Genomic DNA, 15,487 nt, shown 5'->3' on the forward strand with positions numbered 1-15,487 from the left:
TATCGTTGCTGCTTTCGTTGGCGCAATGAAAGATACTATCTCTTCTCTTGACCTTTGCCATGCTAATGCCTGCAGATCTGCAACAACAGCGTGTCGCTGTGCTCGGGGTTGTAACGGCCTCCGAGGGAGAGACGGCTCTGCCCAGATATTTGCCATGGGTATCACACTCCATGAGTACATTATAACAAGTTATTTTTATTTCTGAGTTAGAGTAGAGGCAGGTGGATCAACAGACAGTGGGAAATCCTTCTGGTAGGAGACTAAAGGACGGTGTTTTTCCTGTTGGAGTTATTCTCCTTCAGCTAGAAAGATTGCTGTTCCTCCAGGCAGCTGCCACATAGAGAGAGGTTCACAGTTTTGCGATGGACTCGTCTCCATCCTGCCTTTGCTGCCTGAGCTTGGGTCTCTTACAGGATTGGGCCTGTTTGGTTGCCCAGTCCCACTGGCATCTCTCACCTTTGTCGTTGCAGCTCTGGAAATCGGATGATTTTGGCCAGACCTGGATAATGATTCAGGAACATGTGAAGTCTTTTTCTTGGTACGTGCCGCTGCTGGGTGTGATGCTCAGCTCCTCTCTTCTCTCACTCCTCAACTCTTGCCTCGTTTGCTGCCCTACACAAACCAAGGACCTGGGTACTGAAGCATGCTCCAGCCCCAGCCCCCTGCTCCCCTCACCCAGCAGAGACCCCCCGCCATGGGGACGTGGCACGGCGTGGTGACAAGACACAGGCACCTGGGGATGCTCCACGTTCCCCCTGGTTCTTGCCCACCCACCCCATCCCATGAAAGGGCTCCTGCTCCTTGGTGCCCACAGCCTTCTGCATTGTTTTGGGAGTGCAGAAATAACACCACCACCACCATCTTTTTTTCTCTTTCCAGGGGAGTTGAGCCCTATGATAAACCAAATACAGTGTACATCGAGCGGCACGAGCCTTCTGGGGCGTCGACTGTCATTCGCAGCACCGATTTCTTTCAAAGCCGAGAAAATAAAGAAATAATCCTGGAAGACGTTGAAGACTTTCAGCTCAGGGACAAATACATGTTTGCGACAAAGTCTGTGGTAAGCATTGGGTGAGCAGTTCACCGCCGAGGGTGACGGTCGGTGCTTTGGCACAGTGCCACAGCGGGCGGCAGTTCTGCTTTCAGCTGGGACCTGTGTCTAAAGCGTGGTGAGAGCGTTTGCTAAGGATGACTCCTCTCGCTGCTGTTCCTCACAGCCTTCAGACCTCACGTTTAGCTTTTGGGGAGGTGTCGCTCAGGCTGCCTGCAGCTGCCTTCCCCCCTGCTTTCCCTGGCAAAAAAAGCATCATCTACCGATGCCGCTCTGCCGGCCGGAGCAGCGGCGTTTCCGAACGCCTGCCTTCAGCAGGTTGGGCAGAACTAGGTCAGGCTGCAAAGTGCTGGGAGCCGGGAGAAACCACAGGATGCCTGGGAAGGCCAGCGAGGTGGGGGGACGGCGGGGCGGGGGTGGCAGGGGAAGGGGGGATGTGGCTCAGCAGCTCGGTGGTTAGGAGGCTGCTTGTCAGAGAGGATTATCATCAAACGTGGACTAGGGCCAAGTAGCCTAACGTGCTCCAGCCTGGAAAGAAAGCTGGATTTTCAGTTTGGTTTCCTAAGAAAAGAAGATGCGGGTGAGCAGAAGCCTCTGCAGGCAGGGCCTCCCTATCCTTTTTGCAGCTTTTGGCCAGTTTCAGACAAACCTGAAAAAAAGCTAGAAAGCATCTGTGCTTTCTCTGGGGGCAAGTCCTTTATAGACAATCAGAGACACCCCAGAGGGGTAGAGTCCTATTCTAGGATTTAAGGAGCAGTTTTCTTTTAAGAAGATGCTAGCCTTGCTTTCCTCCCCTGGAAATCGAGTCTGTTTTAACGAGTAACCTTTACCATTTAGGGGTGTCTCCTTGCAAAACCACATAGGGTTTCCTAGGCAGTAAGCAGCAGGTGCGTCACCTCCGGCCACCCGAGCAGCCGCAGTGTCTGATGCTGGCAGGGGACATGTTTGCAGAGCACTTCCAGTTTCTCAGAAGTCTCTCTTGCAGGTAGTACAGCCTGCAACTCTTAGGGCCCATCCCCTTGGCGCTATGCCTGATCTGAAGCCTGCTGCGGTTTGCAGAAGATTTTATCTAGGCTCACTGTTGGTGTTGGGTGAAACATGGGGGATGGTCTGTGTCTCTGCGGAGAAGCCGCAGGGCTCGGGGGGCAGCATCCTGAAAGCGTGAGGCAGGTTTCAGTCAGGACCTTTCAAAGCTTGAACTCAGTTTGGGGGTTCTTTGGAGTTGTTCCTGCTTGTGGAGGGCTCAGGGGTCCCAGGGACCACCATCACGCTCTCTCTTGCAGCTCTACTGACTGGTGTTACCCTAAACAACATTCAAATCACCCGTATTCCATGCCGAGGCAAAGACCGATGGGGAACAGAGAGACTGGGAGGGAGGCCGGCCTGGCTGCAAACCCCTGATTTGGAAATTATATCCCCAGGTCTGGAATCGGGCACTTGCATCAAGTCTCAGCCACAGCAGGGGCGATGCTGGGGAAAGGCTGGGCTGGGTGGCAGAGGCACCCAGGACTCTGACTTCTGCTCCTTTCCGTGGGAGGCACGGTTGCTTAGCGATACGGAGCCTGGGAAAATCAGGCCGCTTATTTTTGGAGCCTAAATCTGGGTTTAGGTTCTTACTGTTGGCATCCCATACAAAATAGGTTGCCCCCAGCTTTTTACTTTTTTGGCTTTGTGCTGGTGCCTTTCATTTTGCACAAATCGTTAAAAATAGGAAGGAGAGGACAGACCGCTCTGCAGAAAGAGGAGGGATTAAAACCAGCCTCTCTACCTCCACCTGACTGGCCAGAGAGGGCAGTTTTCTCCTTGCTGAGCGCTGCCTGCAGCGGTGTAAACCATGAGCGGGGAGCGCTGCTCCCCACCACCAGTCCCAGGCAGCTCCCACGCTTTGCCCATGCATAGGGAGGATAAAGTCCCAGGCACATGGTTTGTGGGTTTGCCCCAGTCTTGCCTTTCGGCTGCTGCTGGAGACGAGGGTGATTTCGGGGGCGAGAGCGTCTCCTAATGTGTCCCTCTGCTCTGCCGCAGCATTTGCTAGGCAGCTCGCAGCCGCCTTCGGTCCAGCTCTGGGTTTCCTTCAACCGCAAGCCGATGCGCGTGGCACAGTTTGTAACCAAGCATCCAATTAAGGTAAGTGGTGTTTTCTGAGAAGACCTCCTCTCCCTCCCTTGCCAAAGACGCCCTCGGATGTCAGCAGCAGTTCTCTGTGTTTCACTGCGGGAGTTGGAGCTGGGAAGGGACCTCATATAACCCTGCTCGGGTGGGCTTGGCTGAGCAAAAGCTGACGTTAGGATGATCTTGTGGTTTAACGAGGGTACGTTATTCTAGTGATTCGTGCCTCTGGAGTGCTGCTGTGCGGGGCCAGGACTGTGCTGGCTGTGAGGCTGTCTGGAAAGAGACAGCCACCAAGTTCCTCCAGCACTGGTGATGGAGGCTGGCAGCAAAGCCCAGATACCCAGAGAGGGGCTGATCTCAGTTCTCTCAGTGCTTTGGTTCTGCTTTTGGGGACCCTACCTCTTCCCGTGGCGTGGGGCACTAGGTCGCTGAGCACGTGTGGGCTTCACCAGCATGGCCTGGAGCATCCATCTGCTCTGGTGGGGAGACAGCCAGGGTTTGAAGAGTGTGATCCATTAACTAGACATGCTGTGATGTCCCCAGGCTGGTGGGACGAAGAAGAGCACGAGCAGTACGCTCAGCAATTGGCAGAGCAGCGGGGCGTGCTCCCGGCTGCGAGACGCCCCCGGCCTCAGTGGGGTCCAGGCAGGGAGAGATCCAGCACCCATGGGGCTTGGCACCCAGCGCTGCGTCTGGGGGGCTCTGCCAGTGGGTTGTGCAGGGCAGAGGATAGCGATTGCTGGAGGCGGAACACAAAAGAAAAAGGAGGAGAGGGGAGATGCTTATTTGCCAAGTGGAAAAGATACAAATGGGTGGAGGGGAGAATAACTTTCAGCTAGCTGAGAGGAAATGTTAAACCAGCCTGCATGTAAACCCTGCTTGTGTGCCCACACGTATGAGGCCTGTCGTTTACATCCCAAAGGAATATTATGTTGCCGATGCCTCGGAGGACCAGGTGTTTGTGTGTGTCAGCCATGATAACAACCGTACGAACCTCTACATCTCGGAGGCAGAAGGCCTGAAGTTCTCCCTGTCTTTAGAAAACGTGCTCTACTACAGCCCGGGAGGAGCTGGAAGTGACACCTTGGTCAGGTAACGTGGGACGTGCCTAATCGGCTGCGGTAAATGAGAACATCGGCCAAAGCTTTGCTAGTTTTTGTCTGTGTTTGATGAAATCATTGCCCTGATCTCCAGGCTTGACAGTCCCCCGCTCCCCAGACCCAGGGAGGCTGTGTTTTGCTGATCCCACCTTTGCATATCCTCACAGGTATTTTGCCAACGAGCCCTTTGCCGACTTCCATCGCGTCGAAGGCGTGCGGGGCGTCTACATCGCCACCCTGATCAACGGCTCCTTCAGCGAGGAGAACATGCGCTCCGTCATCACCTTTGACAAGGGGGGCACCTGGGAGCTGCTGCAGCCCCCGGCGCAGACGCGCTACGGGGAGCAGATAGACTGCGAGGTAGGGCAGGGGGGCGAGCGCGGGAGGAACCCCCCGCAGAAGAGGCTGAGGTGGCAATCCCGCCGCGAGGGCGTCCCTCCTCGCCTTCCCAAGCGGAGACGGCCGGACCAGGCGGGGTGAGGGCATGGGCAAGTGCAGCGTGGAGGGTTAATGCTGCTGCGTTTTGCTTTTCCAGATTTCTCAGGGCTGCTCTCTCCACCTGGCCCAGCGCCTGAGCCAGCTCCTTAATTTCCAGCTGCGTAGGATGCCCATTCTCTCCAAGGAGTCGGCGCCGGGACTGATCATCGCCACCGGTACCACTTCTCTTCCCGCAGCTGCGCAGGGGCTTGGGGCACGTTGTTGCCAGGGTGTGAAGAACTTGGCAGCATCTAGTTTGTATATGCAGGTTACAAAAACGCAATTAAACTGTGCGTTTTGCTGTCCCTTCTCTGCTGCAGTCCCCCTACAGTAATTACAGCATGTATATTCTACGGCAGCACAGTGACATGAGAAAACTTGCCCGCTTTATTCTGATCCTCTTTCCTGCTGCTATTCATGTGAAGGGTTTCTTGAACATACCGAAATCCCTATTTGTCTTGCTCTTTTACTGAAGAAAACATTTGCACATTTTGTTTGATCATGTTTCTAGCCACAGGTTTTTCCCCAACTGCTTTTAAAACTTGTAATAGTCTTTAAAATATTTGTTTTTTAAGGGACTAGTTTATAGTGCGAAGAATCAGCTCAATCACTGTCACTTTGCTCCCAGATAAAAATAGTTGAGAGGTGTCTGGCTTCGTTTTAAGCAATTGCATTGCGATCCTCAGGAAGAATGATTTCTCCTGTTCTCCTAGGCTCCATTGGCAAGAACATGGCAAGGAAAACCAACGTCTATGTCTCGAGCAGCGCCGGAGCGAGGTGGAGAGAGGTAAGGCTGCTTTTTTTTCTTGCCAGCTCAGCCAAGGCGGTGGTGCAGCAGGTGGGATGTTGGCAGCAACGTAGATAAGTGATGTGCAGCTTTCAGGCGTTAAAGGTGACCTCCACGTATACATCCAAGAGCTGTAGTGGAAGGTGCTGAATATCCCTTGAGAGCAAGGGAAAAGGTCTTTAAGTGAAGGACCAGGCCTGGGTTGGTGTGGAGATGAACCTCATGGTGAAGGCAGTGGGTTCAAATGCAGGAGTGCTCCCTCCTCTTTCTTCTCTTCAGCTGGCAGGACTTGCCCCTGGCATGGGGCATCTGGCCCCTTTTAGACAGGACTGACAGCCAGCACTTTGTATGTGAGGGTGTCTGGACAGGCTCCGGCATCTTCCAGAAAAATGGGATGTTGCCCTTGGTTTATGGGGAGTTTGACACTGTTTACTAAGTGGGTGTTCTGGTCTGCGGCAGTATTTGTGGTCTGCCTGTGCATTCTGCTGCGAGTGTAATATGGTATTTCAACATCTGCAAGCTATTTAATCTCGTGAAATAAACGGTCTCCTTTTCCTCCCGTAAGTGCTGCGCGGTCTGGGTTAATGTCTGGGCAGCCCTGGCGGTGGTGGGGACACGCCACAGGTCCAGCTGCTGCCAAAGCCGACTGTGGTTCGGAGGCTGGCCCAGGCTGAGAGCGGGCACCTCCGAAATGCAGCCGGGGAGTGGCCCTGGGGACCTGCTGTTTCTCCCTGCCGGAGCCTTGCAGCAAGACGGGCAGGGTGTCCGACAGCCGAGACTTTCAGGTGCCAACCTCCCCTGGCTCGCGGGCAGGTCTGCGCTGAAGTGCAATTAAAACATGCCGAGGAAGCGTTGACCCACAGTTAACAACGCTGAGCTCCTGACTTATTCGGGCCCGAGCAGAGGTGCAGAATGACCCAGCAGTGTAGTTCCTCAGCTGGGAAGCAGTAACTCCTTCCTCTCGGCTTTGGCAAGCAGCAGGCTGGAAGGCTCATTGCTCTCCAGGTCACTGCTATGATCTTACAGCACAGAAACATTCAGTGCCCTGCGTGAGTTCATCCCCAAGTGTGTTAGTGCATCCTGCGAGCAGTCAGGCTTGTACATGCCTCCTATTGTCATCCTGAGCTGCGCTGGGCTCCCCAGATAGGAAAGCAGAGGTGATTTTGTCTTGGTGGTCACTAAATAGGGCTGGAGGTGAGCGTGAAATACAAGTTTCTTTCTGCGGGATGGGGGTATGAATCGTCTCCGGACCTTGTTTGTGCACGCCATGGCCCTGCTTGTCTTTGAGCATTCGAAAAACCAGCTCTTGCCTGCAGTCCTAGGAAGGTGGTGAGTCCCTGCCGAGCGTTGGGAAAGCCTCGCAGACGTGGCAAGGAGCTGCAGACAGAGAGGACAGCAATGGTTTCATGCTGTGGCACTTCTTCCATTGATTCTTCCCCTGCATGTGGTGCGGGAGGAGCAGAGTCCAGGGCACAGTGCTGCTCTTAAACACAGCTATACATGTAGGGAAATTGGGCTGGCTGCTCTTCTCTACAGATGTTGGCCCATAAACACTTGAATCTCTGGTGCCTCCAGATACTTGGCTCAGCCCAGGCGACCCGAAGTGTTAGCTCAGATCAGGCAGCATTTCTGACAAAGCATGCTTTCCAGCCAAGCTTTCCCCTTAATTCTGCACAGCTCTGAGGCACCCCTCGGCACTGTTTCTCTTGCAGGCACTGTCTGGACCCCACTATTACACCTGGGGCGACCACGGTGGCATTCTGGTGGCCATCGCGCAAGGCACCGAGACCGACCAGCTCAAGTAAGGGGCAGGGCAGGGGCCAGGAGAGGGGGCCCTGCGGTGGGCAGGACCTGCCCCTGGCAGCTCTCCCGCTCTTCTTTCTCCAGGTACAGCACAAATGAAGGGGAAACCTGGAAAACGTTCACTTTCTCAGAGAAGCCGGTGTTTGTGTACGGCCTGCTTACCGAGCCCGGGGAGAAGAGCACCATATTCACCATCTTCGGCTCGTACAAGGAGAACGGCCACAGCTGGCTGATACTGCAGATCAACACCACTGACGTGCTGGGTAAGGGGACAGGTGACGGAGCTGTCGCTGGCACTGGTCGTGCAGGTGGGAGAGCCGTCCTGTCTCCGTCCCGCGGCTTTGCAGGTTACACGTGCTAATAAGCCCTCACCTGAAACCAGCCAGTCCCCACGCCGCACAGCCTGGCCCGGGCACCGCTGCGGGTGCAAGTGGGATCTTGACGTACCCTCTCCGGGGGGCTGAGAGTGAGGAGGAGGTGTGGGAGAGGTTTTTGGAAGCCCAAAGTGACCTGGAGAGCTCAGGCTATGAACCATCTATTTAGTCATCTCCTGCGGAGACTATTCAGTCATCTCCAGGGACTGTGGCACCGCCGTCCGTGTTCGGGTGCCCTGTCCCTCGTGTCTCATGTCCACGTGGACGTGGCTGCTGAAGGCACTTGTGTCCCCTCTGCTCTCCCCATATCCCCTCCCTTCTCACTGAGGAATTTGTTGAAAAGGAAAGGGGAAAAAAAAAATCCTTCTGAAGGCTTGTGCCTATGAATGTTTTATAACCCATTTCAGCTTTGATTGCAAGGCAGCATTTTAATCAAAGAGCAGTTAAACCCAGCAGAGGAATTTGCTTGACTAAAATTTATAACTGATTCCCTTGACATTTTGTTAGAAACGGATCTGTTTGGTAACCAGAATGACTTCATTTAAATGAGGCATCGCAAATTCACTGTCACCGCGACAGAGCTGCTTGTTGCCTCCTGTCACCGAGTGCTGCTGCACGCTCTGAGCTGAAATGCTTTCTGCTCTGCCTTTTCTTTCGGGTCAGGAGCTTTGCAGGTGGGGGGAAACTGCTCGTTTCATGCCAGAGGAGGGCGGCGAGAGGGAAGGGGCAGTGGGCAGTATTGTGGTGCATGGCTGGGTGCCAGCGTGTCTGCCCTCGCTCCAGGCACCCCGGGTCTCGATGCCAGTAGCTGTGGTGAGAAGCTGAGGTTAATGCAGCCTCCTCGGAGCCTGGGCTGGCTGCTTGGAGCCCGCAACTCCTCCCGGGAGGCCTTTTGCACCTCCTCTGAGAGCAAAGGTCTCTGCATCCCCCCAGTCCCGCTGTGCGGCGCAGGGCGTGGGGCCGTGCTTTGCACATCCTTGCCAGGCACGCATCAACAGCAGTGACCAAGGGACATCTGTGGTTCTTTTGCTTTTAAACCCTTGGTCTGGGGTGCCCCAAGGACTGTGTCTTTCTTTACCCCAACCTTGTGGCTTCTCTTAGGGGTCCCTTGCACAGAGAACGACTACAAACTATGGTCACCCTCTGATGAGCGAGGCAATGAATGCTTGCTGGGGCATAAAACTGTTTTCAAAAGGAGGACTCCTCACGCGACCTGTTTCAATGGGGAAGATTTTGACAGGCCTGTCATGGTCTCCAACTGCTCTTGTACAAGGGAAGACTTTGAATGGTAAATACCAATTAATTTCTTTTAGTCTGGATTGTAAGTCTGAGATAAATATCTGTGACCAATTGCTCAAAGTGAACAAACATCTAATCTACTTAGCTCTGTGTGTGTCTGCTTGATTTTATAGCAAAGAGGAAACTAAATAGACTGAAAACATCCTTTCATTAATAACGGGGCTTGAGACTTAATTAATGTCTATAGAGCCTTTCGGGGGCCTCTGAAAGGTTCCATAGAAGAGGAAAGGATTGTTAATCCATCACCTTCTTTCAAATGATGGATGATGATTTCCCATCACATATAGAGATCCTCCACTAAAAACCTGAGTGACCCTATAACCACAGGGATGCCACTGGCCATGTTATACCATTTTATCTGCAGTTTGCACATTACTGACACTGCAGAGCTCTCAGGATTAGGAGACATGCTCTGGCAACCTGATGCAAAGTTTTGGGGTTAGAGAGTGAACTGCTTTTGAGGGCCTGGCCTTTCATTGGAGCTCACAGTCAGACTGCTCGAGTGCCTGGTACCTGCAGTTAAGGGCAGGGGTCTGGACCTGCCTGTCCGATGCCGAGACAGAGGCTGAGTCTGGCTTGCCAGGAGCAGGCTGAGAATAGGGCTGGTGGGATCTGATTCCTGCCTCAGAATCGCAGCCCTGGGCTCCCTGCAACATCAGATTGACGTAACCTCTTCCACGGTGTTTTTCAAAGAACAGACACACTGTAACTCCCATTTTACCACCAGGAAAAGCCAAGAGACAGACCAGTGACCTAAGCCAGCTAGCAGGGGAACTGGGGCTTGCAGCCAGATTTTCAGGGCACGCTGGCTCAGCTATGCTTTGCTGCCTCACCTACCCTAGTCTGCTCAGCCACTGGCAAGCTTATTTGCAAAATGTTCTTGAAACGTCCTGGAGACAGAAGCTGTCTGGCTGTAAGATACTATTATGCAGCTAAATGCCGATAACAAATGAATGGACTTCTGAGATAACGTGGGTTCTTAAAACTTCTATGCAAAAATAGAGCAGAGTAATAGGATAGCATGGCTGCATTTTTCCCTTCTCCCCTGTCCTTCCTTACATCTTTCTTCTCGCAGTGATTTTGGCTTTAAACTGAGTGACGACTTATCATTAGAAGTTTGTGTCCCTGACCCTGAATTCGCTGGGAAACCGTACGACCCGCCAGTCCCTTGCCCCGTTGGCTCAACTTACAAGAAGACTCGAGGGTACGTGTTGTACTTGGGAGGGGAACCTGATCTTCCAAATGCTGGGATTTATGCTGTTGGTGGTTAAAAAAACCCAATAACCACAAAACCCACACACAAACGCCCCATGAGTGGCAGTAAACGAATTACATGTTTGGACGTACATTGCAACATCTAATTTGTAACTAAGTACCGCTGCTTATTCTAGCTGCACATGATGGTGTGTTAACAGTTTCCATGAAATAAACTGCCTGGCTGTGTATGTTGCAGCTACCGAAAGATCTCTGGGGACACTTGTACAGGTGGAGACATTGAGTCGCGGCTCGAAGGGGAGCTGGTACCGTGCCCGCTAGCTGGTGAGTACGTACAGGATTGCTCCGGACACAAGGGCTTCATTCATAAAACCTTTGGTGCCTGAGGGACCATGCACAAATTCCCAGAGGGCTCTCAAACAAAACCTACAGCACAGAAGCTGAAATGCCTCAGCCGGTTACAAATCCATCATCTCCTGTCCTGTCCAGGGCCTGGAGAGCTTCTGAGGGACGTGCTCAGGCACAGCTTCAGCCTGTGGTGCGGAGCCCTCTCTGCTCCTGAAGCTCTCAGAGCAGGCTGCGGGCAGGAGCGCTCTTGTCCCCATCGCATCCTCGCTGTAGCAGGCTTGAACCCAACCAGGAAGACAGGAGTGAGATCAGAGATACCCTTGGGGAGGTATCACCCTGAGACAGGCCACGGTTGAACGATGGCTGTTTGGGGCCAGACCGGGGCAGAGGCTGCCCTTCAGTCCTCATGTGTGCCCGCCATGCTTCGCCTCCATCCTTATTTTCTCCTCTCAAACGTACGAGGCACTGAAACGGTCTCATGCTCCTGTGCTGCCAAAGTTATTTGCATTCTGCTCGTTACAGCTTTAATTTAATCTGCCGTCATGAGCTGCGTGATTAGCATGCTGCTGCGCAGCAGCTCGGGAGCGAGCCTGAGACGGGCAAGAGGCTCGTGTGAGGGATGGGGCGGCCGAGCCGGTGCTGCGGCAGGGTGCGCCCGGGGCCGTGGCTGAGCAGAGCAGCCCAACCCACCAGTGTGAGGTTTCCCCGCACTGTCCTAAGATTTTTTTTTAGGGTGCAAAATCTATTTCAGGTGCAAAACGGCCTGGCGGGTGCCTGGGGAAGCGTTCCCTCTGCTGGGATTCATGCCAGTGCTGTGCTTAGTTTTCCTCCTTGTTCAGAGCCCAACACGTTATTCACCCCTCCGAGCCCTCTTGAGCTATTTGGAGAGCTGTTAGTCATGCTGAGAAGGGCCCTGCTGATTGAAAAATAAACCTGCAGTCCCCACCGGGCTGGGCTTTGAAGTGCCGTGTTCCCAGAGTATTTGCTGATCGTCTTCAGATACGTGTTGGCTTGCACCATGGTAACACTTTCATGTACAGTATCTGTTTCGTATCTCCCTATAATCTCATTAGGGATGCACAGCCAGAGTTACTTACTGACATTAGCTTTACTCATTAATAGCATTATTGGACCTTACCGTAGTGCGCTAATGCCCGGGAGACTTTGTCCCGGGCCGGGATCCCATTACACTGGATTCGGTGCAATTTAGAAACAAAACCCGCTCTGGGATATTTACTGCGGTGCCGGTGTCCCTTAGGACTCACAGATTTACATCACTCCCACCTTTTTTATGAGATTTTTTTTTTTGAGGAACAGGAGATCGGTATTTTGTTTCTAATTGGCAGCACGCTAACGTGGGAAGGGAGGGGTCACGACAGATTTTGCCATCTTTACCTTCCTCCTTCAGCCTCTGGAGCAAACAACGGCCTCAGTGTGTTCCTGGGCACGAGCGCCCACGGGACCCGCGTGAGGCTCTTAGTGTGTTCTCATTAACCTAATCCCACTGAGACAAAGGGCCTTTGCCTCCCTTGCGCCGAGGTGCTAAACCGTGCAGTCAGGGGGAAGAAAAAATACCTGGTATTTTCTTTTTTTGCCCCTCGAGTAGCCTAAAACGGCTGGAGGCGTCTAAACAAGGCGCTCCCTGTTCTTGCAGAGGAGAACGAGTTCATTCTCTACGCCACCCGCTACTCCATCCACCGCTACGACCTTGCCTCCGGCGTCAGCGAGGAGCTGCCCCTGGCCGGGCTGCGAGGGGCCGTCGCCCTGGACTTCGACTACGACCACAACTGCTTGTACTGGGCCGACGTCACTCTTGACGTTATACAGGTGAGCCGGGGAGCGGGGGGGCTGCCACGGTCCCGGCCGCCCGTGTCATCACCTTGCACACTCCCCCTGAAATACAGATATTTATCTCGGGTACTCCAGCCCTCCGAGCTGTTACTGCTTGCCTGACCGCGCTCGCCTCGAGGCTGCGGAAGTTCATCATCTCTGATTCTGATTTTTTTTTTCTTTTTTCAGCGTCTTTGTCTCAATGGCAGCTCTGGGCAAGAAATAATCATAAGCACTGGGCTGGAAACAGTGGAAGCTTTGGCCTTTGAACCTCTCAGTCAGTTACTGTACTGGGTCAACGCTGGGATTCCCAAAATCGAGGTACAGCTACGCCCACCCGTGCTACAAAGAGTGGTTGTGTCAGTGCATCTCTGAGGCGGCTGCCCTGACGTGTCCTTGCTGGGGGGGGCATTGCTGAACAGTGCCCCTCGTCCCACATACCACTTTATTGCATCTAAATGCAAACAGGATAGGAGAACATTCAGCCCTCTGCACTTAAACTGAGATCAGCTGGTGAGGCCAAATCATGCAGCAGAAATGGGGGGGGAAAAGCAAGATCCTTGCTCAGTACACCCAGGCAGCACAGGGTACAGACAGAGCAGCTGGGCACTCGCTCAGTCACACAGAAATGTCAATAAATACCCCGATCTATGCTCTTTTATCACCTGCCTCACGGTAACTGCTCCCTGCGCCCACAGCAGCTATTTTATTAGGGAGCAGTAATTACCTGCCACGGATTTCATGTCATTTTAACCCGTGCAATTGCCCTCCGTGTCGCTCGGGGTAAACACACCCCTCCTGGTTTTGGTTACGGCTCTAGGTTGCCACTCCAGACGGAGACCTGCGACTCACCGTCCTCAATTCCTCGATACTTGAACGACCCAGAGCCCTCGCTCTGGTTCCCCGAGACGGGTAAGGAAGCATTGCCAGTAGTCAGGTGCTACACTGGCAAGGGGTGAACTCGAGGGTGGGTGCTGCACGGAAAGCTTTGCGAGGCTGGGCCCCGAAGGGATGGGGGCGGTGTGGTGGGGTGCAGCTCCCATCCCTGCCCCGTGGAGCCCACTCTTGCCATTGCGTGCCCAGCTAAGGCACCAGCTGCCTCGGAGCAGAGATCACAATCTGTTTTTATTTTTGATGAAACTGCTGTTTTCCTACCCATATGTATCTACTGGTAAATAACATTTCCTGCCAGTAAAACTGGTCTGGTCAGTGGGGAAAGCTACAGTGATGCGTGAGAAACCGAGTCACCCTGAAATTCAAGAGCCAAATGCAAGTTACATCTTTCCAAGTACGGTTTTGCCGCGGCTGCTGTGCTGCAAACGTCGCGCTGGCAAACCTGAGCTGCCTTTAGCTGTGTGTGCTGAAACAAAGCAGTTCAATACGAGGTAACCCACGGCTCGCTTGCATCACTGCAGCTAAATAAGCCTCTGCTGGTTGTAGATCTGCCGGTGGCGTTCATTAGAATTGCAAAGAGCTCCCTTTCCAAAGGCATGTCTTGCGAGAGATGTGGAATGTAAAGCATTCAAACCTCTGCTTCGTAACCTGTTTCCTTTTGATGAGCCGTTTTGTTATTATTTCGAGTAACCCCTCTGCCTGCTGTCAGGTTGATGTTCTGGACAGACTGGGGAGACTCCAGAGCTGGCATTTACAGAAGCGACATGGACGGCTCATCGGCAGGGTGCATCGTTTCCGAGGGCGTGCGGTGGCCAAACGGCATTTCTGTGGATGATCGCTGGATCTACTGGACCGAAGCCTATATGGACAGGATCGAGAGGGTCGATTTCAATGGGCTGCAGAGATCCGTGATCCTGGACAGCCTCCCTCACCCCTATGCTATTGCTGTGTTTAAGGTACGTACGTGGGGGCCTGTCCCCAGTCGGTATGCGCTGCCACAGCGTGCATGCTCGGGGGTTGTCCATACGGGGTGGGCAGCGGAACAGCACTGAGCACACTGGACTTGGAGGGTAGGAGCGGGTGCAATTTCTGCTGTATTGCTGCTCCTGGCACGTTCCCACAAAGCCCTGAAACAAGGAGGCAGGTGCAGTTGAAACTGGGATCAACATCCAAGTGCAGCTTTCCACGCTGCGGTATCTTCCCCAGACTGTGTGCCACCCAGCAGATGTGACTGCTGCTTCTGTTCCCGCGCAAATCCCAGCTCAAGTCTTCCTCATCTTCCTCCCCTTGGGTTGAGGAGACTTTTTACTCTCAGTTGCCCTGCACAGGGCGGTGAGGGTGGCTTAGCGCAGGTAACTGCCGATGAGCACTGCCCAGGCAGCGCTGCTCCTTGTGCTAAGAGCAAAGCCTGTGTTTCAGAATGAAATCTACTGGAACGACTGGTCACAGCTGAGTATTTTCAGAGCATCCAAAAACAGCGGCTCAAGAATGGAGATCTTAGTCGGCCGATTAAATGGGATCATGGATATGAAAATCTTTTACAGAGGAAAGACAACAGGTGAGTTGCGTGAGTGTGCAGATGATCTTTCCTGTGGTTTAGAAATGTGTTCATCCCCCGTTCCCACAGGTTCCCAGGCCTGGCTCATGTTTCATGAGCCTGAATATATCCCCATTCCTGCAGGGTTTGAAGAGCTCAGGTGCTGTCATAGGGAATGTGTTTCGTGAGCAGTGTACCCTGCTTTTTGGCTGCCAGTTGAGATACTGCCCGTCAGGGAGAGAGCCCACAGGGCCGTTGGCTGTGGTGGCACCTCATAGTTTAGGTGACAGACCATGGCATTTCCATGCAAAGGGCTGTACAGGCCAAAAAAAATACAGGATCTCAGAAGTGCACAAGCTTTGTCCTCCACTGAGTCATCTGTCTGGGCTGAGATAAGGTGGCGGCAGCCCCTGCGTGCTGAATGTGCTGAAGGGAATGGCTTCGTTTTCAGGCGGCTGTAAGACCATCACAGGGCTTTGCCAGTCAGCTGCCTGCAAGAGACTGGGAGGACCTTTAAGGCCCTTGCTCTCCCTCGAGCAGATGGCTCTGTGCATTGCTAAGGCCAGCCTCAGCACTGCAGAGCTGGTTCCTAACGGGGGCCTGAACCCAAAGCCTGGGATGGCAGGTGAAGCTGGGCTGCCCACGGCATCTCCAGCCCTC

General features: G+C 53.5%; 1 protein-coding gene across 1 annotated transcript in view; it reads left to right on the forward strand.

Moving 5' to 3' along the window:
- The window catches only part of SORL1 (sortilin related receptor 1), a 52,571-nt gene that overhangs the window by 11,791 nt on the left and 25,293 nt on the right, over positions 1-15,487 (forward strand). The window contains exons 5-21 of the mRNA XM_074849080.1: positions 471-538; positions 880-1,060; positions 3,077-3,178; positions 4,086-4,255; positions 4,431-4,623; positions 4,799-4,916; positions 5,454-5,527; positions 7,240-7,328; positions 7,415-7,593; positions 8,806-8,992; positions 10,079-10,207; positions 10,457-10,542; positions 12,221-12,393; positions 12,586-12,717; positions 13,217-13,308; positions 14,000-14,246; positions 14,710-14,848. Coding sequence (XP_074705181.1) covers positions 471-538; positions 880-1,060; positions 3,077-3,178; positions 4,086-4,255; positions 4,431-4,623; positions 4,799-4,916; positions 5,454-5,527; positions 7,240-7,328; positions 7,415-7,593; positions 8,806-8,992; positions 10,079-10,207; positions 10,457-10,542; positions 12,221-12,393; positions 12,586-12,717; positions 13,217-13,308; positions 14,000-14,246; positions 14,710-14,848 — 2,359 coding nt within the window. The remainder of the gene's footprint in view (positions 1-470; positions 539-879; positions 1,061-3,076; positions 3,179-4,085; positions 4,256-4,430; positions 4,624-4,798; positions 4,917-5,453; positions 5,528-7,239; positions 7,329-7,414; positions 7,594-8,805; positions 8,993-10,078; positions 10,208-10,456; positions 10,543-12,220; positions 12,394-12,585; positions 12,718-13,216; positions 13,309-13,999; positions 14,247-14,709; positions 14,849-15,487) is intronic.

The sequence above is a fragment of the Strix aluco genome, chromosome 23, assembly GCF_031877795.1.
Source record: "Strix aluco isolate bStrAlu1 chromosome 23, bStrAlu1.hap1, whole genome shotgun sequence".
Lineage (NCBI taxonomy): Eukaryota > Metazoa > Chordata > Aves > Strigiformes > Strigidae > Strix > Strix aluco.